This window comes from Amphiprion ocellaris, chromosome 23 (assembly GCF_022539595.1).
Source record: "Amphiprion ocellaris isolate individual 3 ecotype Okinawa chromosome 23, ASM2253959v1, whole genome shotgun sequence".
NCBI classification, from domain to species: domain Eukaryota; kingdom Metazoa; phylum Chordata; class Actinopteri; family Pomacentridae; genus Amphiprion; species Amphiprion ocellaris.
In genome coordinates this window covers 19,676,884-19,703,482 of record NC_072788.1, presented here as the reverse complement: position 1 = coordinate 19,703,482, position 26,599 = coordinate 19,676,884, and the positions used below count along the sequence as shown (strand labels likewise).

At 38.5% G+C, this 26,599-nt stretch overlaps 1 protein-coding gene across 1 annotated transcript in view; it reads left to right on the top strand.

The window, feature by feature from the left end:
- The window catches only part of zanl (zonadhesin, like), a 35,739-nt gene extending 9,688 nt beyond the window's left edge, over positions 1-26,051 (top strand). Inside the window, exons 11-53 of the mRNA XM_055007759.1 lie at positions 100-293; positions 417-558; positions 995-1,239; positions 1,634-1,782; positions 1,878-2,006; positions 2,498-2,636; positions 3,242-3,383; positions 4,210-4,406; positions 4,701-4,839; positions 5,688-5,804; positions 5,925-6,049; positions 6,531-6,676; positions 8,278-8,421; positions 8,840-8,947; positions 9,658-9,827; positions 10,601-10,803; positions 11,986-12,130; positions 12,284-12,531; positions 12,709-12,886; positions 12,973-13,081; positions 13,529-13,623; positions 14,073-14,249; positions 14,657-14,865; positions 15,472-15,616; positions 15,710-15,807; positions 15,961-16,107; positions 16,224-16,388; positions 16,828-16,955; positions 17,349-17,620; positions 17,712-17,920; positions 18,476-18,620; positions 18,807-19,054; positions 19,153-19,282; positions 19,383-19,584; positions 21,534-21,695; positions 21,880-22,010; positions 22,297-22,499; positions 22,605-22,740; positions 23,313-23,450; positions 24,461-24,554; positions 24,761-24,805; positions 25,007-25,050; positions 25,812-26,051. Coding sequence (XP_054863734.1) covers positions 100-293; positions 417-558; positions 995-1,239; positions 1,634-1,782; positions 1,878-2,006; positions 2,498-2,636; positions 3,242-3,383; positions 4,210-4,406; positions 4,701-4,839; positions 5,688-5,804; positions 5,925-6,049; positions 6,531-6,676; positions 8,278-8,421; positions 8,840-8,947; positions 9,658-9,827; positions 10,601-10,803; positions 11,986-12,130; positions 12,284-12,531; positions 12,709-12,886; positions 12,973-13,081; positions 13,529-13,623; positions 14,073-14,249; positions 14,657-14,865; positions 15,472-15,616; positions 15,710-15,807; positions 15,961-16,107; positions 16,224-16,388; positions 16,828-16,955; positions 17,349-17,620; positions 17,712-17,920; positions 18,476-18,620; positions 18,807-19,054; positions 19,153-19,282; positions 19,383-19,584; positions 21,534-21,695; positions 21,880-22,010; positions 22,297-22,499; positions 22,605-22,740; positions 23,313-23,450; positions 24,461-24,554; positions 24,761-24,805; positions 25,007-25,050; positions 25,812-25,867 — 6,548 coding nt within the window. The 3' untranslated portion in view covers positions 25,868-26,051. The remainder of the gene's footprint in view (positions 1-99; positions 294-416; positions 559-994; positions 1,240-1,633; positions 1,783-1,877; positions 2,007-2,497; positions 2,637-3,241; positions 3,384-4,209; positions 4,407-4,700; positions 4,840-5,687; positions 5,805-5,924; positions 6,050-6,530; positions 6,677-8,277; positions 8,422-8,839; positions 8,948-9,657; positions 9,828-10,600; positions 10,804-11,985; positions 12,131-12,283; positions 12,532-12,708; positions 12,887-12,972; positions 13,082-13,528; positions 13,624-14,072; positions 14,250-14,656; positions 14,866-15,471; positions 15,617-15,709; positions 15,808-15,960; positions 16,108-16,223; positions 16,389-16,827; positions 16,956-17,348; positions 17,621-17,711; positions 17,921-18,475; positions 18,621-18,806; positions 19,055-19,152; positions 19,283-19,382; positions 19,585-21,533; positions 21,696-21,879; positions 22,011-22,296; positions 22,500-22,604; positions 22,741-23,312; positions 23,451-24,460; positions 24,555-24,760; positions 24,806-25,006; positions 25,051-25,811) is intronic.
- The last annotated feature ends 548 nt before the right edge of the window (positions 26,052-26,599 follow it).

Genomic DNA, 26,599 nt, shown 5'->3' with positions numbered 1-26,599 from the left:
TTCCCTAATACACTTCATTAACTGATTGCTCTTTCTTTAATTCTTTCGCATATTTATTGCCCCCAGTTTTTGATAAGATAATTAATTTTCTCTCTTTAGATCCATGTCCTCCTAATGCAGAGTATATAGACTGCGGTCCAGCTTGTATTCCCACCTGTCAGGAACCCTCCACCAACTGTTCTGGGTCCTGTATCAGCGGCTGCTTCTGCAAACCAGGGTTTCTATTCAAGGGAAGACGTTGTGTGCCAGTGGACAAATGTGGCTGTCTGGATGATCACAATAACTATTATGAGGTCTTATGTCCTAATATTCCCATATGCCTATTATTCTGTTTCATAACAAAAAAAATTAAATGACAAGATCTGAAGGATTATGTTGTGCTATGTAGCTTTTGTGACGTGTTCAATTTGTTTCAGCCTGGCGAAGTTGTATTTGGAGATGGCTGTACAGAACTGTGCCGCTGTGCAGGAAACTACACTTTGGAATGTGTAGATAATTCCTGTGACCCCACTGAAGAGTGTCGAGAGGCTAATGGTGTTTCAGGATGTTATCCTAAAGGTAACAATGTTTGGCAACTTGTAAAAGAATTATTTTGAACAATGCATGGTCTATTCATCTCTGAAGGCGAAAATGTTTAGGACTGATTACAACAATATAATTACTGACTGACAATCCAGTGCTTTAGGGATTATCACTAAGCCAACAGCTAGTCATAAGGTATAAAAGCATGTTCCTGAATATAAGCTGTCAAGTGAGCAACCTCAAATTGTAAAATGATAGTTTCCGGTGATGAAATACAAAAATATGTCTTGAAAAACTTAACACTCTATGACTCATTGATTATTCTGTACTTGTGCTGTTACATTTAAGCAGTAATATAAGACTGAGGCTGGGGCTTAGTGAGGGGTTTTCTTAAATAACTGCTTAGACCACTGACATATATTTGTAACAATGTAAATGCAAATGTGCACTTTCTCATATGCTATCATCTTAGATACATCCACGTGCATAGCATCTGGTGATCCTCACTACACCACCTTTGACAAACGCAAGTACAACTTCATGGGCAACTGCAGCTATCTGATGTCTGGACCCTGTAATAAAACAACTGAGCCATACTTTGAGATCCATGCTGACAACGAAAATCGCTACAACAAGCCCAAGATCTCCTATTTGAAGGCTGTACATGTGTATGTGTACATGATGAAGATCTCCATTCTCAAAGGCGGCACTGTGCAAGTAAGAAATGTGGCAATGAACTGCAGAACTAACACAACTGTTTCACAAACAGGGTGACACTATGACAAAAGGTCACACCAACTAGCCCTGGCAGGTGATTGCCCCACCGTCTGGTTCTGCTGGAGTTGTTTTCCTGTATAAATGGGGAATTGTAGAGTTTCACTCTGTAACATTGTAAGGTGAACTTACAGTGCATATATGCATAGTTTATACGAAGGCTATTATTAACAATTAACTTCTGTAAAGTATAAATATACTTTTTTTGGCTACTAATGCCATTATTTTGACATTAATAACTGAAAGCTCTGTACATAGACAGTTTCTATTAATTGGCTGAATTCTACATCTTCAGTAATCAATCATTATGTTATTCACGCCTGCTTTTGTCATTAAGGTGAATGGAACCAACGTCAACATACCAGTGACTCTGGCCCCAGATGTTTCTGTGTTCAAGGCAGGAAAGCACTACACTGTGTCTATGAGCTTTGGTGTAACTGTTCGCTATGATGGAAACCACTTCATGGACATCAAAGTGATTAAAGAGTGAGTGGATGTTTTGGCATAAAGCTGAAAATATACTTAAAAATAGAGTTTGGTTCCACAGAACTCTGTCTTACTTTTTGTATTGTAATCTGCAGCTATGCAGACAAACTGTGTGGTTTGTGTGGAGACTACAATGGAAATGCTAAAGATGACTTCCGTAAACCAGATGGAGCCTTGACCAACAATGCCAATGACTTTGGAGACAGCTGGAACACTGATCCAGAGTAAGTATTACACAAATACAAGCATAGGCATTTTTTAAAAGCAACCTAAATACACAAAAACACTGCATCTATCTTCATTAATCTATATCACTTTGTGTACTCTGTGTCACTACACAATGGTCATCATGTTTCTTAATGGTCTGGTTTGCCCCCGTAGACTTTGCTGCAGTAAAGTTGAAGTACTAATATAGGGCACTTAATAAACACCACAAATGACTGCCATAGCACTTTTGTGTTCAGTAATGTCAGGACTTAGTCACAATTAATGCATCAACTGAGGAAGTGACACAAAATAAGATGTCAACCATATGAAAAAACAACATTTGACTGCTTTTGAGAAAATGTGATATAAAAGCTATCCCAACTCCACAGCAAGATAAAATGCCTCTTCTTAATAGTTATTTATGGGCACAGAACACTTATTCCCTCATAATTCCATGGGAAGAAAACTAACAAGCACAGCTTGTTTAACCGAATTACTGTGTTGACAGATGTAATAAGAAACCCAACACCACCATCCCTGGGTGTGATGAAGAAGAGCAGGAACTGTATGAGGGCTCTGGATACTGTGGCATCCTGCTGGACAAGAAGGGTCCCTTTGCTGTGTGCCACCCCAAAGTCAACCCAAATGTACATGCACACCCACCCACCCACCTACACACACACACACACACACACACGCACACACACACACATGCAGTCATACAGTATATAGCATAAACCAATGTGAAGTTCTATGCTTTCATTTCAGAGTAGAATGAGATATGCAACATGCAGTTTCCATACCTGGAAAATTTGGGGGGTTCTAAAATGTTTGACCAGTAGTGTATGTCTATAGTATAGAATATAATTCTACATAGTGCAACGTAAGTCGTAGCTATGCATGGCATAGAACATAAAACATCTGGAACACAGTGTAAATAAAAAAATAATACAGTGCAATCTATGTGTTTGTAATCACACATAGAACAGTATAACACAGTCTGTAGTACTTCTACTTAATATCATGTACATAATATAATGTGCATTGTATGTATTTTTGAGTTTGGAGGTGATGAGTGTGTGTGCGTGCGTGCGTGCGTGTGTGTGTGTGTGTGTGCGTGAGTTGTAGCTGCAGGGTGGGGTTTACCTTAGAAGGGTTTACTTTAGAAGATTCTACAGCAACATAATGGTCAAAAAGCAGTGAGAACCTTTTATTAAGCATTGTAACTAAACAAACCAACTGTATGTCTTAGGACTACTTCCGGGACTGTCTCTTTGACTTATGTGAGCTGGATGGAGCCAAGCCCATTCTGTGTGATGCCATTGAAGCCTATGTAAATGAATGCCAGGACCGTGGGGTAAACATTGGACCCTGGAGGGATGAAAACTTCTGCCGTGAGTTGGGTGAATGAGTGCATTGATGGAGAAACGATAGCTAGTGGGATGTAGGTTGGGTTAGATGGAAGCAGCAAGAGAAGTAGTGGGTCTCTTATGCTGTTTATTTAGTCAATCAAGTAAACTTCTGAGTCAGTAAAGCCAAAAACTAGTCACTAGAGTGTAAATGTCTGTGGAAAGTTTAATATGTTCTAAATGTGTGTTCTGAACTTGGTACATCATGGATAATGTTATTATTAACCAACCAGTAAAATTTGAATGGTTGAAAAAGCATAAAGTACAATAAACATATATAAATCAGGTTTTAAAATTATTTTAATAAATAATCAGTAGTCTCTGCTCTGAAACATTGGGGACATGCCAGCTGAAGGTGCTGACATTATGGTCAATCATGGAAAAGGTCCAGCCTCTCTTAAACATTAAATACCATTAAAACCTGAAAATCTGAAAAATCTCTCCTTCTAGCAACTTTGTTGGACTTGTACAACCTTAAATATTGCTTAGTTTGATTTTAAACCACAAACAAAACACACTGGAGTCCATTTGACAGCTGACTGGGATTCAGCTCATGATTCTTTGGTCCATGAAACGTTTGAAAGTTTGAAAGCTTTCACACCAGCCAAAATGAACCATATTAACTGAACAAGCAGACGTGAGTTTGTAACCACAGATTAGGTGTGATATAACGATATGCACTGTAGATACGGAATGTTTTCCAGCAGATGTTAAACACTGTATATAAACCTTTAAAATTTCCTACAAGGGCGAGTTAGGAAAAAAATATTTCAGCCTTTTTACTGACTGCAGCCTCTTGTCCTCCCTTCAGCACTGAGCTGCCCTCCAAACAGCCACTATGAGCTCTGTGCAGACAGCTGTCAAGAGACGTGTTCTGGAAAGCCTCCCTCCTGTGCTGGTCCATGTTCTGAGGCCTGCGTTTGTGATCCCGGCTACGTCCTGAGTGCTGGCAAGTGCGTTAAGAAGAGTGCGTGTGGCTGCACCCATACCAATGGCCAGTATTATAAGGTACAGTGAAGCTGCCCTGATTGGCCAGCAGAGACTTGTGTGTGAGCATGTGTATCAAGCTGTCAGTTTTATTTATTTAGATCAATATCACAAATCATTTATTTGCTTCTATGTACAACTTGCAACACTTAATCCTTCGACCCTTGAGACAGACTAGGAAGAACTTTCGTAGCTCCTTCACACAGCATCTTTCTGTCCTCTTATAATGTACATTTGCATGGAAAAACATTTACAAAACCAGCAAGTGTTCCCACTATGTTTACTGAATTATTGGTTGTGATGTGTGTGTCTCAGCCTGGAGAGGAGTTTTATGTGGAAGACTGTAAGCTGAAGTGTAGGTGTGATGTTCCCTTCGTTACCTGTGTACCTTCTGATTGTCCGCCACTGCACGAGTGCAAACTCCAGGATGGAGACCTGGGCTGCTATCCCGTTGGTAAATTTACACAAACTGCACCACTTGACATGTGGCAACTGAAGTGGATAAGAAGTATGCACATACAATAGCAGTATAACAGAATGTCACCTTAAGAAAATATCTTAACAGAAGATATTTATTGTTCATTTCAAAATAAGATTTTAGTGACATTATCTAAATAATGATCACTTGACATATGGATAATTATTGTGATTGCTAAAAGCAAAGGCTGTGTATTTATTTGTATAATTGCTTGAAACTACTGCTATCCTGTTTCTCTTTGGTACTGTAATTCCTGAAAGCAATCACACCCTCGTTATCTGTTGTTGTTGTTATGTTTGCTATTATAAGACAACAAGAAGACAACAAGACTGTGAATGTTGCAAGTAAGGCTTACTTGCAACATTCACGCTATTGTTATCTTCATTCTTTGTTTTTCAATCTTCTTCTGTACCTTTATCAGACTTGCTCCAAAACTAAAATGTACAGCATGTTATGAAAATATATGCTATGATTTTGAGTGTTGATGGGAATCAAGATTGATTTGATATTAACATTTTTAAATTTGAAAATGAATGAAATGCTATGGGAGGAAAACTCCACAAAAAAACGACATATTTCTAATGTAAACTATAGCAATTCATTCATCAGCCTGTTTTTTTGGCTTAGAATATGAACAAAAGAAAAATTAAACTGAGCAAGAGAAGTTCAGAAATGGCTTCACTTTCAGTCATAGTAGCTAATGTTTGTAGGCATGCCCTGCTTGACAAGCTCTATGTAACTACCTGAAATATCTTGGAGCTGGGAGCTCAGCTGTGCTGTCGTGTAATGCTCCTGGGTTCATGCTGCTTGTCTGTCGCTCTCAGGCTCTCAGGACTGTGTGGTATCTGGAGATCCTCACTATACCACGTTTGACGATAAGTACTACACTTTCATGGGAACTTGTACCTACACACTGGCCAGGACATGCAAGAATGACACAGGTAGTCACAGGTTTAGATATATTTACTTACAGCAGTGTTTCATTCTCATTGTAATATTACCAATATCAGCCAATATTAATTTCAATATTAGAACATAATATCCTTGGCTTTCATGAGCAGGTCCCTGGTTTTCTGTGGAGGGAAAGAATGAAGAGAGAGGAGTGTCAGGGGTGTCCTACCTCAGAAAGCTCTATGTCACAGTGGATGGCATCACTGTGACCCTGATGAAATCCAAGATAACACTGGTCAGTATGAATAATATTTACACCAGTACATGATATCATTTTTTGTTTGTAAATGTAGATACATTTACAAGCTGTTGATGTCACAAAAGACTGACAATGCAAAACATGTGCCTACTCACATGCCACACACACCAGCTGTGGCAGTCACTATATCAGTCTTAATCCTCCGGTTTAGTGAAATCACTTCTCAAAGCCTGTCCCTTGTTCTGTTCATTTTTTTTATTTGACCTTATCCCTTTTCCTTGACTTACATTTCTTTCAAATGCCATAATCCCAGAAATCCATCCACACTATTTTTCCTGATCCTTCCTTGTTGGATCTGTTTCCTCAGTGTCAGTGTTGTATCAGCTTATCTATCAAATTTAAAACTGGAAACAGGAAACCAAACCAGTAAACTGATAATATACGGTTAATACTGATTTAATCTACAGCTTCTGTGTAGCATTGCCTGATGTCATTTCTTTCTCCATCTCTTTGGCAGGTGAATAGACTGCAGGTAGCCTTGCCTCATTCCCCCTCTCCTCTCATGTCTATTACTCTCGCTGGTCAGTTCATCACGGTGCAGACAACCTTTGGTCTGAGAGTGCATTGGAATGGAGACCATTATGCTCAGATCACAGTTCCTAGGTTAGTATACAAGCTTGTTTAAAGGTATTTCTATATTTTAGAACCCCCTTTTTTATACATATGACAGTGTAATCTTATTGTTTTTACTGAATTGTTACTCTTTTTTTGTTATTCATTTTGTTTTGTTTTTGGGACAACGCATTCACATATGCATAAAATAGGCAGTTCTTTCCCAAAACTGTTTTTATTTTTTATTTTTTGATGACAGGGGTTTTTTTGACGTGAAACAACATTCATTTTGGGAATTTTGGGAAGTGCATTTCTTAAAACAGATTTGTTTGATACACTTAAAACATTCTCAAATTAAACTGGCAATCTCTACATCTTTAGAATGACACAAAATGTGGAAACTCTTCTATTACTGGTGAAATATATGCATAAGCTTTGTGCATTTTGCTGTGTATCTTTTATCATTCCACATATTTGTCTGAAATGATGAGTAGAATCACAGTTTAATATTCCTGCATGTAATTTGCTTTGCAAAAAGCTGCTCAAATATGTGAAAGTTGTATAATTTTATAAGATAACAAGAAATACAATGCAATTCAAAAATGCATCAAAATCGTCATGTGCCTAGTCTAGAGAGAATGAAACTTTGTGGGGAGAGGTCTTATTACTGCATTATAGGTGCTCAATAAACCGTGTGGTAGACCCCCTACTCTGTTTAGAGATGGTTGTTCCAACATGACATAGATGGCTTTCCTCATCCCTTTCTTGAAGCATCTGCTTTCTCAACCCAGAATGTGTACATTACTGGCCTTAAAGCAGGTCAACAGAGCAAAACAGATACTACTCAAAGCACCAAACCAGCATTTAGTCATTCAAGACATGGCAGATTTATGTTCTTTGTTGGGCAAACTGCCAGCCCCATGGCCTTTATTACTGGTGTTACTGTTGGACCACCTGGTTTTACAACCATTCACATCTTCACACCTTGAGGTACGTCCCAGGTCAATAATGGGTCAGAGAAGTAAACAAATTTCTTGGATGAGGGGTGAAATGTCTTTATCAACTGAAAAACGAAGGCCAGTTGCCTTTTACTGCTCCTAGGATTACCATGACCTGGAGAATCTACACAGACATGTCTGTTGTAGTACAGCAAACAGTAAATGCAATCAGTTTTAGTCATAGGGTCTTGGAATAATCACATGAATTCACAAACATATTTGTATTTAAAATGATCCAAAACACAGTTGCACCTCGTCTGAAATGTCCAGGGTCCAGATACACCATATATTTTCAATTTGAAAGACAAGACATAATGATCTGAAGAGCATATACGTGAGAGTCTATTTTAACGGCTTAAGGTCATAGTTTTTCTCAATGCAGGTTGACACAACTAAAGAGATATATATCACTTCATGACAGTTGTTTAAGAAATCTGCTGATTATCTTTGCAAGCTGTAGTTCAAAGCTTATAGACATTTGTTATTTTCAATAGATCCGCCTTCCTTATGTATCCTTTATTCATGATGCCTTGGCTTATAGTATCAGATCAAGAGATTTCTTGGATTTCATTAAATGGCCAAACAATACTTGGTCTTGTCAGTCTTACATTTTAAGACCTCATCTGTTAATCCACATTGTTCTTGTCCCTCCAGCTCCTACTATGACCAGATGTGTGGTCTCTGTGGGGACTATGATGGAAACCCAGGCAATGACTTCACGAAACCAGATGGCACTCTGGTAGGAAATGTCAATGACTTTGGGAACAGCTGGCAGACAGACGAGGATGAGGATGACACGTGAGTTTATACACAATCATCATTGTGCTGTAATCTGAGAATTTGTAGATTTGCTTTGAACTTCCTTTAAGCATACGACTAAGCTGCATGTGACTCATAGCTGGATTCTATAACCTCTATGTCCATTCAGATAACAATAGAAAGGGAAAGAAAATAAAATAAAAACAACACATCATCGCCTACCTATCAATCCTTTTGGTATACACACTTCGTCCTTAGAGGAGTCTATCACAGCTAACATTGGCATGGTACATTCAATTCAATTCAATTCAGTTCAATTCAATTCAATTCAGTGCAATGCCATCTTCCTGTCATCCTCCCATTTTCCTGCCAACCCCGTTTCCTAAAATTAATTAAAGTGAATGTGCTATTGATTTGAGAAATGAAATGTTACTGTGTTTTCTGTTCTATTGATCAGGTGTATCCCAGACACAAAGCCCGATCCAGACTGTGACCCTGAACTTGAAACTGAGGTGGTGAAACCAGAAAAATGTGGCAAAATTAAAGATCCTGCTGGACCCTTCAGGTGAGTACAAATCTTTTCTTCCCATTTTTACTGACGTGTTCCAATTCCTTAACTACAGTGCTTAGGGGTACCTGACTAAACACAACGACACAGGGCAATAGTACCAATAGTACTGATAAATCCCAAAACTAAAGTTGTAAATTGTTAAGTAGTTAAGAAATCATTACAGATACATTGAGAAGTGTTATTTATCTGCAGTGAAAACTCACATTGGAGTGTTGAAAGAAAGCAGCACTGGACTCTGAACTACACCGCAGAACAAACACACATAGGAAGGAGCTTTAAAGGAACCAGACCATAACCATGATTGTAACACCTCAAGACTTAGGGGCTGTGACACCTTACTGCACTAACTGAAAGGCCTCCACTGTCAATTATTTCCTTACATGTCTCAAATTAAACGTTAAACAACAAGTTAGACAAATTTAATAGGAAATTCCCTCTCTGAGCGGACTGATATAGTCTGTTTAGGCACAGCAGGCTTCAGGTTAAATAGACTAAATAAATGTAACAAGTCCTCCAAGGTACCTGAAGGAGCTACCTACCTGAGCATAAAGAACTATAACAGAAGTGGAGGAAAACTGGTACTGTTTTTAGAAAAAGTGCATGTATGAGGACTATTTTTCCTATATATTTCATCAAGCTTTTCAGTGTGCTATGCCATCTACCTTCTCCTCCTCAAACTGAGCGAGTGTTTTTCTCAATTCCAGGGAGTGTATCAGTGTGGTGGATCCTACTCCATTCTTCCAGAGTTGTGTGTTTGACATGTGTCAGTTCCATGGCCAGCAGCATGTGCTGTGTAACCAACTTGAGGCCTACACTGATGCATGCCACAGAGCTGGGGCCAAGGTGTACCAGTGGAGGACGCCAGACTTCTGCCGTAAGCCCTCAATACATATATATATATATATATATATATATATATATATATATATATATATGTATATATATATATATATATATGTATGTATGTATGTATGTATGTATGTATGTATGTATGTATATATATGTATGTATGTATGTATGTATGTATGTATGTATGTGTATATATATATATATATATATATATAAATATTACAAATAAAATGTTAAAATGCAGAAATTGTGGAAAACCTGAAAATTTGCTTTGGGATTGCCAGATATGATTAAGATATAAGTTTTTTTAAAAAAAAGACTCAGTATTTTAAAACTCACAGCCACACTGAGCCAGTTGTTTTGTGGTAGACTTAAACATAAAACAATGAGTACTGCCAGCATTCTATTGATGGACTGTACTGGAATCTTTTTTTTTTTTTTTTTTTTGCCCCAGTGCAAACATGATTATCAAAGTGAATGAGATACCTACACCCATTCAGTGTGTCTGCCATAGTAACTGTACATACAGTTTACCCACAGTAACACTTCAGGAGAGAAACTCATTTTCAGCTAGTAAGTTACAGCATCCAGAACATGCTGTTAAACCAGGAAAAGGTCCAACATCCACCACGATCCTACCCAAACCCAAAGAAGAGACCATTTTTTTCTATCCCTGTCTTTAACTTACCCCATCTTTGATTCCTTCTGCCTCCTCTAATTAATCAATTCATCCATCTTTCCTACCCTGCCTTTGCCCACCATTCATCCCTTTCTCCATCCCTCTGTTCTTCCATGCAGCCCTGGCCTGTCCACCCAACAGCTCCTACTCACTGTGTGTCAGTTCATGTCCTGAGACCTGTGTGGGTGTGGTTGGACCATCTGGCTGTGAGGACATATGTGTGGAAGGTTGTGCCTGTGACCCAGGTTTCATTCTCAGTGATGACAAATGTGTGGCATTGAAAGACTGTGGCTGTGTGGATACCAGTGGATCTTATCATCCTGTAAGTAAAAAAAAGCATCTAATCACATTCCCTTTATCCCGAAACCACATTAGCCTCTTGCTTACATCACCATATGCAAGGTTTAGGTCTGGATATAAAATAATGGTAATTTGAATTTGATAGACAGTTTAGGAGAATCTGCATAGTATGACCAGAGTGAAGGGAGTATTGTTCAAATTACTTAGCATGACACATGTAGGTAACACCTGCTTAGCCTTGATCTAGCACCTTCATATGCCACGTCACACTCGTGTTGAAGATATCAGCCATTCACTGCTGATTCACTGAGTTTCTAAATGTTTTTTCCTTGCCCTTTTGTACAAAGTAACTTCTTCACTGCTGCTGTTATTGTGAAGTTACTTTGCACCATTGTTAATCAGTTTACATAGGGAGAAAAACAAATCTGAGCAAATACCAAAGCTGATATACTCAACAAATGACCAATACAACTGACAAATGACACATAAAGCTAATATTTTTAGGTCATTTTTGTCATTTAAATTAGAGAACAATATTAGGCATATCAATATAAGTGCATTTTTATAATGACTGCAAATCCTTAAAATTAGAATCAAGGTCTCCAGACTAGGTGCCAATAATTAGAACACTCTTGGAGAATGACAGGCAGCCCCGGTCTTATTTAAAATTCTGACATGTAGGGTCCGATATTCTGTTTGATATTGAATAGAGTGATGCCCTAATGCAAAGACAGAAAGAACTCTATAAGGCCTCCAGAAAAAGGGTGTGGATTCCTACAAGTTTGACAAGGGATTTTAAAAAATCTCAAATTATTTAAAATAGCAGATTGAACTGTGAGGCAAGTCAGCTACACTGAGCATACATTTCAAATTATTGCTAATTTGTCCAGGACTGACCTCCTCAACCCCACCCTTATTGTTTTGACCATGGATTCTGCATTGTATTAAAGAGTATTTTAATGAAATCATAAGCAATCTATTTAAAAGTTAAACCAGTAGTGGATCTTTTAATAGAAGATCCACCAAAATCCTCACACGTCTTGCAACTGAAGGAATGTTTCATGGAAGAATGATCAGAAATTATATCATGCTGATGTCAGTGACTGGTGGACAATTATACATCTACAAGAAAATATTGTTATTTTTAAATATGAAGTTGTTGCTTGTCCAAACATGCTTCTGTTTCTGTGGGATGTGCTGTCAGGTGGGTGATAACTGGTACGTGGAAGGTTGTGAGCAGAAGTGTGAGTGTCAGAGTGGAGGTCTGATCCAGTGCCATGATACCAGCTGTAAACCAACTACTGAGAGCTGCCAGCTCCATGATGGAGAATACAAATGCCACCCTCTAGGTATGTTAAATGCATAAACAAAAGCACACAGACTAATTTCTTTTCATTACATTTACAAATTGACTGACAGTGTCTCAATGAATTATCCCTCAACAAGACAGTGTGAAATCAAACAACAGGCAAAACAGCTCAATTCCTTCCTCTCTTCTCTAGGAAGTGGCATCTGCTCTGTATCCGGTGACCCTCATTACAACACCTTTGATAAACACACTCACAATTACATGGGAGCCTGCTCCTACACCCTGACCAAACCCTGCAATGAGTCCTCTGGCTTGCCGTATTTCACTGTTGACACTCAAAATGAACACAGAGGAAGTAATAAGAAGGTTTCGTATGTCCGGGCCGTGGTGATCAATGTGAATGGTGAAACTGTCATCCTTGGCCAAGGTCGCACAGTCCAGGTATGCTACCTGATACAGAATACTGTTTTTCATAAACTTTGTTGCAAATGATAAATCTGTTTAGACTGCTGGTCAGCCAAGAACAGGACATTTGAATGATCCTCAATAACCACTACTTTAACTGCCTTCACAAATCAACACCAACATTGTCACGACAAGTCTCTCTCTGTTCTGCAGGTCAATGGAACAGTGGTTGTTCCACCTGTCACCACTATCAGTGGAGTTAAGATCTATTTAAGTGGAAAATTTGTTGTCCTGGAGACATCGTTCGGCTTGAGGGTGCGTTTTGATGGTAACCACCACGCTGACGTCACTGTTCCAACCTCCTACAATGGCCTGCTCTGTGGCTTGTGTGGTAAGGACCAAAACAAATTATTATTTGTCTTTCTTGACATGTTGACTCACTACAATGAATTGAGTCTAAGTGTTTGTTGCCCACAGGAAATTTTAATGGAGACTCCAAAGATGACAATTTGAAACCAGACAATACACCAGCCGCTAACAGCAATGAGTTGGGAGACAGCTGGGAGGTTCCTGACCCACGGCCTGAGTGAGCCACAAAGCAGAGCAAACCCAGACCTTAATTTGTAACAGTCTTTTATAAGAGACATACAAAGCAATTGCTTGTACATGTTACCATTTGTCTTTGTCTCATCTATCTTTATATTACTAAGTATGGCAACACAACAGATGCCCATGTTATATAGACCTCTTTTTACCCATAATTTACAGTTGCCATTATTAAGAGTTAAGACTTTTAATGTAAAACATCTGCACACAAAATGTTTCACTAACAAGAGCTTAAGACAGATACACAAACTGCAAATTGAGACAGAGGGAAATAATTAGCTCCCAAAAATAGCATTTCTCTCAAACTGAGATGTTTTGTGAGACAATTCCTTTGTGGTACCAGAAACAATTGACAACCATCTGTGTGTACACAAACATGTAAAAACTACTTTACTCCTTTATGATGAATGATCCACCTCCTTTACAGCTGTACTAACGGTGGAGGACAGGAAGACTGTGATGAAAAGGTGGAAGAAGAGGCCAGTAAGCCCACCAGCTGTGGCATGATCACTGATCCCAATGGTATGACACAAACACACACTGAGTGCTTAAAGTGGAAGACAAACATTTTACAGACCTTCCACTGCACTCATTATCACAGAAGTCATTTAATTGACAATTTAATGCATCTGAAGCTGTTAAAGATTGATGCTTAGTGTCTGACCTCATTACTCTTTATGAGGAAGCAACAAAATCAGCACATCAGGGAGCAGGGAGTGATGATGCTAACTTGTCTCATAGAGGAAAATATGGGGTGCTCTATGAATGAAGGCATTGTTTTATCAACACAAGTGATAAAACAACCGTGATATTAATATGGTAATGTGAAGCATGAGTACATGATGTTAACTAAAGTAATCCTTTCAATCCCTTTCCCTAAGAATGTTTAAGATGGCCTTTGTCACCTAATGAAGTAGCCTAATACATGCCGAAAATTAACATATCAACTTTATGTTTGATCCTAACGTCAGGAATCTTTAAGGAATGCCACGCTGTTGTGCCCCCTGAACCATACTTTGGAAACTGTGTGTATGACATGTGTGCCACTGGAGGTCAGACTGTTGCCCTGTGCCAGGCCATAGAGAGCTATGCTGATATGTGTGCTGCTGCAGGAGTACCCATTGCTTGGAGGAACAATACCTTCTGTCGTAAGTCTCTCTCTCTGTGTGTGTGTGTGTGGCAGTATTTGGTCATTTTAGGGCAAACCGTCAAATCCGAACTATCACTAAAGGTTTTAGGATAAACGGTATAGCTAATTGATGGAAAGATAACTATTATTGCTGCTTCATGTTATTGCATACTTAATTTTTTGATGATTATTTGATTGATTATTTGGGGACACAAAAGAGAGAAACTGCCTATCTTACTGTTAGTTCATAATGAAATGCCACAGTTCCCTCTTGTCACCATTTATGGTGTGAGAAAACTGAAAGTATGTATTTACATACAACTTTTCTTTTTGTTTTGTAACTGATGACAGTTCCCATGTTGTTTTATATTTCAATAAAACATTCTAAGAACATTTTCTAACAAATGTCCTTCTGTCTCCTGTCAGCTCTGAAATGCCCTCCTGGCAGTCATTACACCCCATGTGGCCCTGCCTGTGAACAACCCAGCTGTCAGGACCCTGCAGGCCCTGGAGGCTCCTGCAACCAGCCCTGTGTGGAGGGTTGCATCTGTGACCCTGGCCTTGTCCTCAGTGGAGACAAATGTGTATCAATCAATGAGTGTGGATGTACTGATGAAGATGGAAAGTACAGGCCGGTAGGTGTGCTATAGAGCAGGGCTGATGTAAAAAGAATACACACCGATCAAGCAAAACGTTATGACCACCTGCCTAATATTGTGTTGGTCCCCTTTATACTGCTAAAACTCCTCTGACCCAGTGGGGCACTGGGATGGCAGCAGTGAATTCTGTGGGTCCTGTGGGTTGCAGGGTGGGACCTACCTAGACCAGGCTTATCCTGACACATCCCACAGATGCTCAATAAGATTTGTATCTGGGAAATGTGGAACCTGGGTGAACACCTTAGCTCTGTCGTCTTTCCTGGGCTACTTCTGAGCAGTTTTTGCAGTGTGTCGGGGTGCATTGTCCTGCTGAGGGTGGCAACTGGCATGAAGGACTGCTGTTGCCATGGGGGTAGGGGGTGAGGCAGCTTGACCTGCAATGTTTAGGTGGGATTTACATGACAAACATCCACATGAATGTCGGGACTCAAGGTTTCCCAGCAGAACATTGCATTGGAACAAGATGATCAGTGTTATTCACTTTACATGTCAGTGGTCAGAATGTTGTGGCTGATCGGTGTATGTTTTATGTTGATATGTTTTGTGTTTGACTTGTTATGTGTATTTTGGGTAACTGGGTAGGCTGGAGACACTTGGTTCTCAGAGACTGACTGCTCAGAGCGCTGTAAGTGCAACGGCAATGGCAACATTACCTGTGAGCCCTGGCAGTGCAGCCCTGCACAGGAGTGTAAAGTGGTGGAGGGAGTGCTGGACTGTCACTCTACAGGTACACTAAGCTATAGACTGCACATTAAAGGATTCACTGATGGCACTAGAAGCTGTGCCATTATCATTCATTGAGTCTCATTTTTTACCTCAGGTAAAGGAGTATGCCATGTAGCTGGAGATCCTCATTACTACACTTTTGATGGTGTAATGCACACATTCATGGGCACCTGCACTTACACTCTTGTGGAGGTATGAAATTAATTTGACTGTATCTTACTTTAGACCTTTATACACATCTGCCATGATTTTGTCACTGCTTGCTTTTCTGTTTTAAATCATTCTGAAACTGTAGTAAACCTAAAAAATAAAACATGTTTCATATTCTTTCTCTGAATCCCTTAGGTATGTAATACCACCAACGTAACTCCATTCAAAATAGTGGCTAAAAATGAGGAACGCGGTCAACCAGAAGCCTCCTATGTTCGCTCTGTGAAAGTCTACCTGCCCCATGATACTGTAGTTGAACTGCAGAAGGCTCGCAGAGTTCTGGTAAGAAACACAATGTCAGATTCATGGGTATTTAGTAATAACTGCAGAAAACAAGTATGAAATGAACATTGTGAAATGGGCAGTGGCTGATGGAAATGTTTTCTCTTTTATCTTAGCTAAATGGACGACGGGTGCGAACCCCAATTTCCATTGACGTGGTCGGAGCCAAAGTGATAAGCAGTGGATCCTACAATCTTTTGGACACAAACTTTGGTCTGCAGGTGAAGTTTGATGGAGTCCACCACCTGGAGATCACTATTCCTGGAGATTATTTCAACAAGGTATGAAAATAAAAGACCATTTTATTATCTTTCTTTATTGTCCATCAATCTAATCTCTCAACGTCAAGCAAGGTTGTGTATCATTTGTATTTTAATGATTCTGATTCTGCCATTCCGAGTTGCAGGTGGTTAGAGTTACTACAGCATGAAAAAATTCTACTTTTACATTAATCCTTGAGCAATCATAATCTATCGATACATGGTATTATGGTATAACCAGCATAGGTTATATATATAAAATCAAGAAATTATCTTTTTTGCGATTGTTCTAAAGGATATAGTCTCTAAAATATGACTCTTTTTGACATCTTTTTTGACATTTGTATTACTCTATATGTAGTTTGTTAAAGTTAGTGGATTTAAAATGTTATAAGATGCGGACTTATCAAGGTTTACCGAAAACAATAAAATAAGTGTGTTCCACCTGCCTCCTCTCCAGGTGTGTGGCATGTGTGGAAACTACAACCACAACTCTTCTGATGACAACCTGATGCCCGACAACAAACCAGCCAAGGATGTGATTGAACTGGGCAACAGCTGGAAATCAGACGGAGACAGTGATCCTGGGTAACAATAATTACACACTGGTTTCTGTTGTGATAGTAAACACATTCTTACATTATATATTGTTTACATTGTATACATTTGGGTCACAGTTTACCTAAAAGTTGAACACTCAGCAAAGTTTGAAGAACACAATCATTTCTTTCATCAAACTAGTTAAAGTATTCTTTATAAATTCTAGACACAATGATCTTTAATCCTCCTGGGTTTTTTCAGACATCGTCAGTTAATTAACATTCAAGGATTACCTCTGTGATCCATTTTATGTGAGAGCCACAAACTGGCACAACTACAATAGCAGGAGTTTCTACTGTACATCAGCTAAATCACAAAGAGATAATACTGCATCATCCCTGACCCTGACTAAACCAGTCATCCAAACATTCTCCTCTGCAGCTGTCAGCCAGACACTCGTCCAGACATCCACCCCAATTGCACTGCAGAAGAAGAGACGCTTTTCAACGCTCAGTGTGCTGAGGTCATCCTCTCCGACCGTTTCAAGCCCTGCCACTCTCTGGTAAATGCAGAGGCTTTCCTGGGTAACTGCATCTACGACATGTGCGAGTATAATGGCATGCAGGCGACGCTCTGTGACAACGTGGAGGCGTATGCTCAGGCCTGTCAGAGCGCTGGAGTTACCATCAGCTGGAGAAACAACACCTTCTGCCGTGAGTAACACCAATTATTCATTCAAATAAAGGAACTATTCTATTTTTTTTTGGTTTTGTTTTCATACTTGATTCTCTTGCCTCCTTGCAGCTATGCCATGCCCTGTTAACAGTCACTACTCAGACTGTACCGCCCCCTGCCCTCCCACGTGTTCCGATCTCTTCCCCATGTTCTGCCACCTCCCTCCAGCCACCTGTGTGGAGGGCTGCCAGTGCGATGCCGGCTTTGTCCTCAGTGACAACAACTGTGTTCCTCTGGACAAATGTGGCTGTCTGGAATCAAACGGAGAGTACCACGATGTGAGTGAGGCTGAATATTGAAATCAGAAACACATGCAGGTTAAAACCACTGAAGGTGCAAAAATCTTAGCAGAGACCTAAACAAAAGGTAGAGTCTACACCCACTCGTACACCAGGGACTGTTAGTTAAGATCTGTAATAGACCCCACCCAACAATCTCTGGTATAATCCTCCAATAAAAGGGATTGCTTCACTGGTGTCAACCTGTGATGAGGCCTCAAAAGTGGTCAAAATTTTACTTACAGGGTCTTAAGCCAAACTTACTTAGAAAATAAATCAAATGAATTAAAACTCAATTGAAATATAAGCCCTACAAAAGACACATTTAAGAGTTAGTCTTTGTTAGTTTCTGTTATTGTAATTATAATGCGGAGGTAGGATTCAAGTTTCAGCACCTCTATTGAAACCATACTGCTATAAACAATAAAAGGTTGCAGACAAATCCATAACTACGACTAAATTCATGTACTTTAATTCATATTCCAGCTGTATTTGCAATACAATGTGACGTGTCAATAAATTTAAATAAGTCTGTCTGTGTATGTCTGTGTGTAGGTGGGAGACTCATGGCTGACAGATACATGTGCTGACTCATGTACATGTAGCCTTGGTGGCCAGATCACATGTAAGGACCACAGCTGTAATTCTAACTCAGTGTGCGCTCTAGACAAATATGGAGACCTTCACTGCAAACCCACAAGTGAGTCCATTGCTCTGAAGTGCTTCATCTGTCATATTCATGTTACAGCTGTTGTAACTGCCAGCAGTGTACAGTTTAGAGAAGATAAACTTTGAAAACACTTAATGGAAAAGTAGAGCAACAAGAATGTACATCTTTGTATTGTTTTGAGCATAACCCATCTGTTCTGATTGTCATCTTCTCTAGAATTCAGTACGTGCAGAGTCTCTGGGGATCCTCATCACCGAACATTTGATGGTTTCACCCATCATTTCCAGGGTCCCTACACCTATGTCCTAACTCAGACCCAAGACCTTGATGATTCCCTGTTGCCCCTGACGGTGCGGGGAAAGAATATCAGACGTGGAGGAAACAAGAAGGTGTCATTCCTGGATGAGATGTACATAGATGTTTACGGTGTTGATGTTCGCTTTCAGCAGAAGAATAGAGTCCTGGTCAGTGTGGTGTTTTTGTCTGATCAATGCACCATATTTCTTTTGTCTGTTTTGTGGACTAAAAATGACAAATTGCAATCAAATTGTACCTCCTCTAGGTAAATGGGGAGCGTGTAGCACCTCCTCTCAGTCCAGTTAATGGTTTGACCATCACAATGAACTCCAAGCAGATGCAGCTCACCACCGACTTTGGTCTGACTGTACGCTTTGATGGCAAAAGTCGTGGAGGTAAAGGAACATAACAGTTCTGTCCTCAATAACTGACCCCTTCTTTGGCTTGTTTATGAAACTGTTCACCTTCTTCCTACATCTCTCTGTTTGGTATTAGAAATCATTCTCCCCAGCACCTATATGAACTCTGTCAGAGGACTGTGTGGGAACTATGATGGCATCAGGAACAACGAGTACATGAAGCCAGATGGGACGGTGGTCAGGAACCTGGATGAGTTTGGAGATAGTTGGAGGGTCAGTGACCGACAGGCTCATCGACTGAGGAGCTACAACCTGCCCATCAATGTGCATGTTCACAGGTAAGGACCACAACCAGGGTTGCTGCTCTAACTGTAAATACAGCTCTTTAGATTTTGAATATTGGTTATCAGTAATTTTTTAAACAAAAATGCCAAAAAATTCTCTCAAATTCTCTGTGAGTATTTGCCAGCTTTTTAGTTTTCTATATCAGTAAACTAATTATGTTGTGGCCTTGACTATTGAACATTTTAACTTGGGTTTCAGGGAATAATCATTTTTCCTTTTTTGTGTAATCAATCTGTTTTTAAATATATTTTTTGTAAAATGTTTGATGATGAAAAGCTTTGGTTTCAAGACCTCCTAACAGCACAAATGATGATAAATAACTAGCATTTACTAGATAGCATTAACTACATCTTCAGGTTCAGGTTGCTCAATCTTAAATTGAGTAACTGGAAAATATTAATATTTCTGATTAAATAATAATGAAATTGATCAAATCTAATTTTACTGATTAGTCTGATGATTACAAGCTTTCAATGGCCTCCAGTTCCCAAACAAAGAAATAAACAGGACAATGATTTGGTCTTAAATGGGAATATCTATGAACCTACAATCCATCTTAATAATACAACACCTAGGCTAGATGTTCGGTTAATGAATGGCAGTCAGATAACATGGTTAACATCAAAGAAGTAAATGATGTTGATGAGCAATGGTGAACACTAAAACAAGTGAAACTGATTTGTGATTTGCTTTGTGAATTGAAGTTGATTGAGGTGGATGGGTTTATTAATAACAGTATAAATGCTGCTTAGTACTTTAAGTATAACATGCTATGATTATAACAGATTTTAAAGAAGGTACTTCGACTGTCTTGATTAAGTTTTTGTGTTTGGCTTGCAGAGTAAAAAAAAACATAAACAAAGCTCACACACAACTGAAAATGCGAAGTTGCACATGGTGAAGACAAAAAAAAGTATTGGATTTGAATTTTTGTAAATCATTTTTTATTAGTTTTTTCTTTTTTCTTTTTTTTAACAACAGAGAAAGGAACAATATTTAAACAAATTAAAAACCAAGGAACAAAAAATAATTTTAAAAAGGGTGAAAAAATAATACAAACACAAACAAAACAAAAACAAAAAAGAATTAGTAGGAATATTTGGGGATATTTTCTAATACTACATTTTCTGTTTTAAATACAGAAGAAGCTTCTTCCTCTTAACAGCCTGATTTGCCCCTTTTAAAAGGTTGCACTCCTGTGCGAACCATCGAAGAATGGAATGGTTCTCCGTAACCTTAACTCCAGAACACCACAACAGCATAGTGCGTTGATAAAACCTCAATCGTAAACCCACCGTCAACTAGAGCTTCACTGTCTGACATGTTATCTGTACCTATCAAATATTAAATAATGAGATGTAGTAAAAGTCTGTCAACAAAAGACAGGGATATAATGCTGTATCTCTGAAATATCAGTCATTGATCTTCCAAAACATATACATCAACTCACAAAACCAAGCCAGTGTTGCATACCTGTCAGCTACATTTTGAAATATAAAATCACTATTTTAGGGGGGTCGAGGTGGATGACACCAGAGACTTCTTTTATGTGACCATCTTTGTCACATGCTCCACCAGAAGTGAAAGTATTATATGTCTAAGTGATTTAAACCTGGACTCTGTGCAGTGACCTACCCTTCTCTCACCATGACTCACCAAACATAAAACAGAACCATGTACATTTACATATGCAATGTATCACTGCAAAGCAAAGCACAATGTGAGCACAGAGGTACCAACAGTAATACATACATTGAAATTCAACATAATATAAACCATTAACTATCCAAGAAAAGCTTAGTAACACCTATTGTAGGAATAATGATTTGAACATTACTGTAACCTCCTCAGGTTTCTTCCTCTTCAGTAACACTTCAGTCAAAAATATACTTCAGGTTAGACACAACAACTAACAAAGCCCTTTTCCTTTCTGTCTATCTAGGAGAGAGGTGGAGACTGATCCAGATTCAGGATTTGTGACATCAGACTGCTCTTCATCTCAACTCAGTAACTACAACAGTGCGACTCAGTGTGGAGCAATGTCTGACTCCACGGGTCCGTTTTCTGCCTGCCATGCCACTCTGCTACCCAAAAGCTTCCAGGAGTGAGTAGCTTGAGTTTTTGTAAGGGAGTGTGTGAAACTGACTGCTGTGCAGTTGTAATTTAAAAGCATGTACAATATAGCACATGATAAGCATGATCACAACCCAATTTTAAACTGTCCCTGTATAAAATATCTGTTTGCGTAAATTGGCAGCTTATGCTCATTATTTGTGTATGTTTTTCAGTGACTGTGTGTATGACCTGTGTGCTGAGAGTGGCAGTGCAGAACTGCGCTGTGCCAGTTATGAAGCATACGCTGTAGCCTGTCAGGAGGCTGGAGTTACACTGGGACCCTGGAGGCAACAGCTGGGCTGTGGTAAGATGCTTAACACATACAAGTCACACTACATTCATATCAGCTGGGAAAAACAGTGGAGAGCTTCATAACACAACAAGCATTTTAGATTTAGAATCTTGCCAGTGATGTGTTTCTTTTAGCCCATTTACCTTAATCATGAATATAAATTGTGTATATATATATATATATATATATATATATATATATATATATATATATATATATATATATATATATATATATATATATATATACATATATATATATATGATAGGGTTCTGACTTATTTCTCATCCTCTCCTAGTCCTCTCCTGCAATGCCAACAGCACTTATTCCACCTGTATGACACCTTGCCCGGCCTCCTGCGCTGACCTAGCAGCGCCCTCTGAATGTGACACCACTGACTGTATGGAAGGGTGCCAGTGTGCTCCAGGCTTTGTCATGAGTGAGGACATTTGTGTTCCATACACACAGTGTGGCTGTACCTTCCTCAACAGATACTACCCTGTAAGTTGCATTAAGTAACAACGTCTTTCTTTCTCCTGTTATTACATTTTGTGTTATTTGGGGTTATAATTGGCCTAAACTCACTTCTGCCCCTCTATTACGCAGCTAAAAGAAAAGTTTGTGACTGAGGACTGTTCTCAGTCCTGTGAATGCACCAGTACTGGTGCTGTGTGTCAGCCAAAGACCTGTCCGGATGGCGATGTTTGCACCATCTACAATTTCAAACGGGACTGCTATAAAGGTATGCATGAAGGTGTAGTTGTATTAGTAATGTAGTGGGAGTTCTGCTTTCACAGTCACATTATGGGGACACACACCTGTTTTGGAAAAAAATAAAAGAGTAAGTCCCAAGGATGTAAATCTTATTTTAGTATGAATGTTTTGGGGTATTTTCTAATCCTACATTTTGAAAAATATGAAATATTTCATTTTTGAAATCATATGCTCATTTATACATTGATACTGAGGGACATACTTATGAACATGAAAGCATAGGGAAAGGAGCTCTACAACATTATTTCAAATTTTACTGACAGTTGAAATGAATTACACACAGAATGTGATTTTTCAAGAGAAGATGCCATTTTCTATAGCCTTGTTAGCAAATAAGGTTATCAGTGAAGTGGAAAACAAGTACATAAAAATGGGCAAAATACTGCAACAAAGTGAAATGCGTGGTATTGCATGTGCTCATGCTTGTTTATTTGCTACACCTTCCATTTGTACCTTAACACTGACATTCTAATGTAGCCGATAACTGAATCCAACTGAGGCTATCAAAAAAACTCAACAATGTCTTGTTCTGTGTTGCAGCGAGTCCCTGCCTCAGTAGCCCCTGTCTGAATGGTGGAATATGTGAGCCTGTCAGTGACATTATTTATACCTGTCAGTGTCCAGACGGCTTCGAGGGCGTAAACTGTGAGGTGGAGAAAACACCAGAAGGAGGATTAGGTATGACCTGCGAAAACATCTGCTTCGCTCTTCAGAGCATACATTAAAAACAAAGGCTAGAGTCAAACTATGGTACTACTTGACAGTCTAGGATCTATATCAGATTTCTGCTGCATACACTGTTAAGTAGTTAACTAGATAGTGTCAGGAATGTGTTTAGGTAAAAACTCAAGTGCAGACACTCAAATGGCAGACAGGTAGTAGGAACAAAAAGACATAACTTCAACAAAAAACAAACAAACAAAAAATACTGGGAGGTTGATGGAAGCAATTAAGTGAAGAAACAGAAGGCAGCTGGTAATTCTGAGAAAAAAGGTCCATAAAGAAACAAATCTAAAACCTCCTAATCCAAAAAAATAAAAATAAAAATGAAGACACAAAGGCTGGCAGGTAAGTTTACAGGGAGGCAAACGGAAAACTAAATACAAGGACAAAGATGATCCTCCTCTGGCCCATGACCTGAAAATTGATCTTAGTGTATCAGAACAAAGGACGTCTCAGTTCCTAAAATGCATACTGAGGAGAGAGGTTCAAAGATTAACGACTGCTCAACTCTATGGTGGGAGGAACTAAGACACAAGGAGAGGAGTCAAGGAAAGGAAATGAGGATATGCAATTAGTGAAATGAGATTAGAGGTGTATATACACACTAAGCTAATTAGTGAGACAAGACACAAGTGAGGGCAATCAAAAGAGGGAAACAGACAAAGAGAGGTAATTAAACCACAAGCAACACATGAGGAAAGGGGGTTTCAAAATAAAAAGTGGAATAAACAAGCCTAAAGCCATAGATAGATCTGATTGATGGAATTAGTGGCTCAGACGGCAGGATTCCTTTCTGAGAAAAATCTGCATAAAATATACTTGTTAGTAATAACAAGAAAGTACTCATGGTAAGGACTTGTCATTCTTGAAACTTCATCTCTGCTTTTTATTTTTATCTTTGTCTGATACAAACTGAATCTCGTAAAGGCCTGTTTCTATTTCTTTACTGTATTTGTTTGTTGCAGAAACCAAGTGGATTATCCTGATTGCGGTCTTGGTCCCAGTCGCTGTCATCATCATTGTGACCACCATTGTGTGTGTCTGCAGACGCAAATCCAAGTGAGTCTCCATGAGCAGTAATATGGCATCAAAAACAAACAGATTAAACACATATCGAGGCCCAGATATGTCAGATACACAGAGAAAATCTAATAATAAATATATGTATCATATTAATACTGTAAATCTAGACTATATGAAATGGTTTCTAATGTGTTGGCTGCTGTGATGTGACTAGTAAGCAAAAACTTTCATTTTCATTCCAGGAAACACGTTTATCCAATTCAACAGGTCCATTCATCTCACAGTGGGTGAGTGAAAATTACATTTACATCATTCAATAAATTTATAAACTTTTTGGGAATTGGTGGGAACACTGGATCAATTATATCAACCCTGGGACCTGTTTGATTTGCCTACACTCTTTATTACCAAATCCTCTGTACTCTTTCCTACAAGCAGAATGTGTTAATCATGTTGAAGTCACTCATCTGACAATTTTCTGTCCACAGGAAACTTAAGCATGAAGAGAAAAAGTTCAGCATGAAATCAACAGGTGAGAATTAATAATAAATAATGTAACTACATTTAAATATAACAATATATACTACTGTTCAAAAGTTTGTGGTCACCCAGGGAATTTCATGTTTTCCATGAAAAGTCACACTTTTATCCATGCGCTAATATAATTGCTCAAGGGTTTTCTAATCATCAATTAGCCTTTCAACACCATTAGCTAACACAATGTAGCATTAGAACACAGGAGTGATGGTTGCTGGAAATGTTCCTCTGTACCCCTATGGAGATATTCCATTAAAAATCAGCCATTTCCAGCTAGAATAGTCATTTAATACATTAACAATGTCTAGACTGTATTTCTGATTCATTTAAAGAATTTTCATTGAAAAAAAAAAATGCTTTTCTTTCAAAAATGACATGTCTAAGTGACCTTTTGAACGGTAGTGTGTGTGTATATATAGCAATATATAATAAAATAACACATGTAATACTCCTGAGGACAATTAACCACAATGCACGTTTAGACATTGTTATTTGAATAATATTCATATTATAATTTACATGAAAACACAGATGTTATGTATTTCCCTACACTGCAGAAAAGTCTGAAACATAAATGTTTATCTTGTATTTAACTCCTATTAATCTTAAATATATTTGTTTAATTTTATTTATACTTGCCTGTTATTTAATTAATTTGTGTGAACTTTTCTGTTCAGAATGTACTATTATTTTATATTTGAGTGAGGTCTGACTTTGTGTGCAGTTTTAATATATTTCCTGTTTTGTCTTCTGTAGGTGTTCCGTATAAAAACATGGATGACCAAAGAAAGGACAAAATGACCACAATGTAATCGCAAACCTGAATAAAGTGATCTGTTTCGATGCTTATCCAACAACTTCAGCTCAAAGAGGATTACAACTCTGCCATAAATTAAGTGTTTTGTTGTGTTCAAAGTGTGAATGTATAACTTAAACTTTTAAAGATGTCATTTTAGTGAGATATGAATGTTTAAATAATAAAATAGTGCAAATTGCTCTCCGTGTGCCTTTGAGTATTTATTTTTAGAATGAAATGCAAGCCAAAAATGAAAACACTTCCTCAATGTCACTACACATACATAAAGATAAGAGTTATTTTTTGCTTGGCATCAAATTTGGTACAGATATTCACAATCCCCACAGGATGTATTGTCACTTTTCATCCAGTGCCACCAACAAATCAGTATTTCGATTTGTCTGATACAAATTCCATCTAGATGGAACGCTGTAACCTGCAAGGTCTTCTAAATTTATCATTGTCGGGTTTCAGAAGTTTGTTGTCAACCTTTAGATGTAATTATCGCCAAGTTTTGTTTATCACAGAAATGTATTTATCAGTACTTGTGTTCCCACTAGCATCAATAAATATGATCCACTCATTGAGCCCCATTTTAAGCTTGAAAAAAATCTGCTTGGATAGTATTTATATTTTATAGCTGTTTCATTCAATATTCTTTTTCCTCATACAATCAGTTTTTATCCTAAATACTGCATATGGTAGTCCAATTGTATGATTACCAGGGGACTAAAAGAGTTTTTATTAA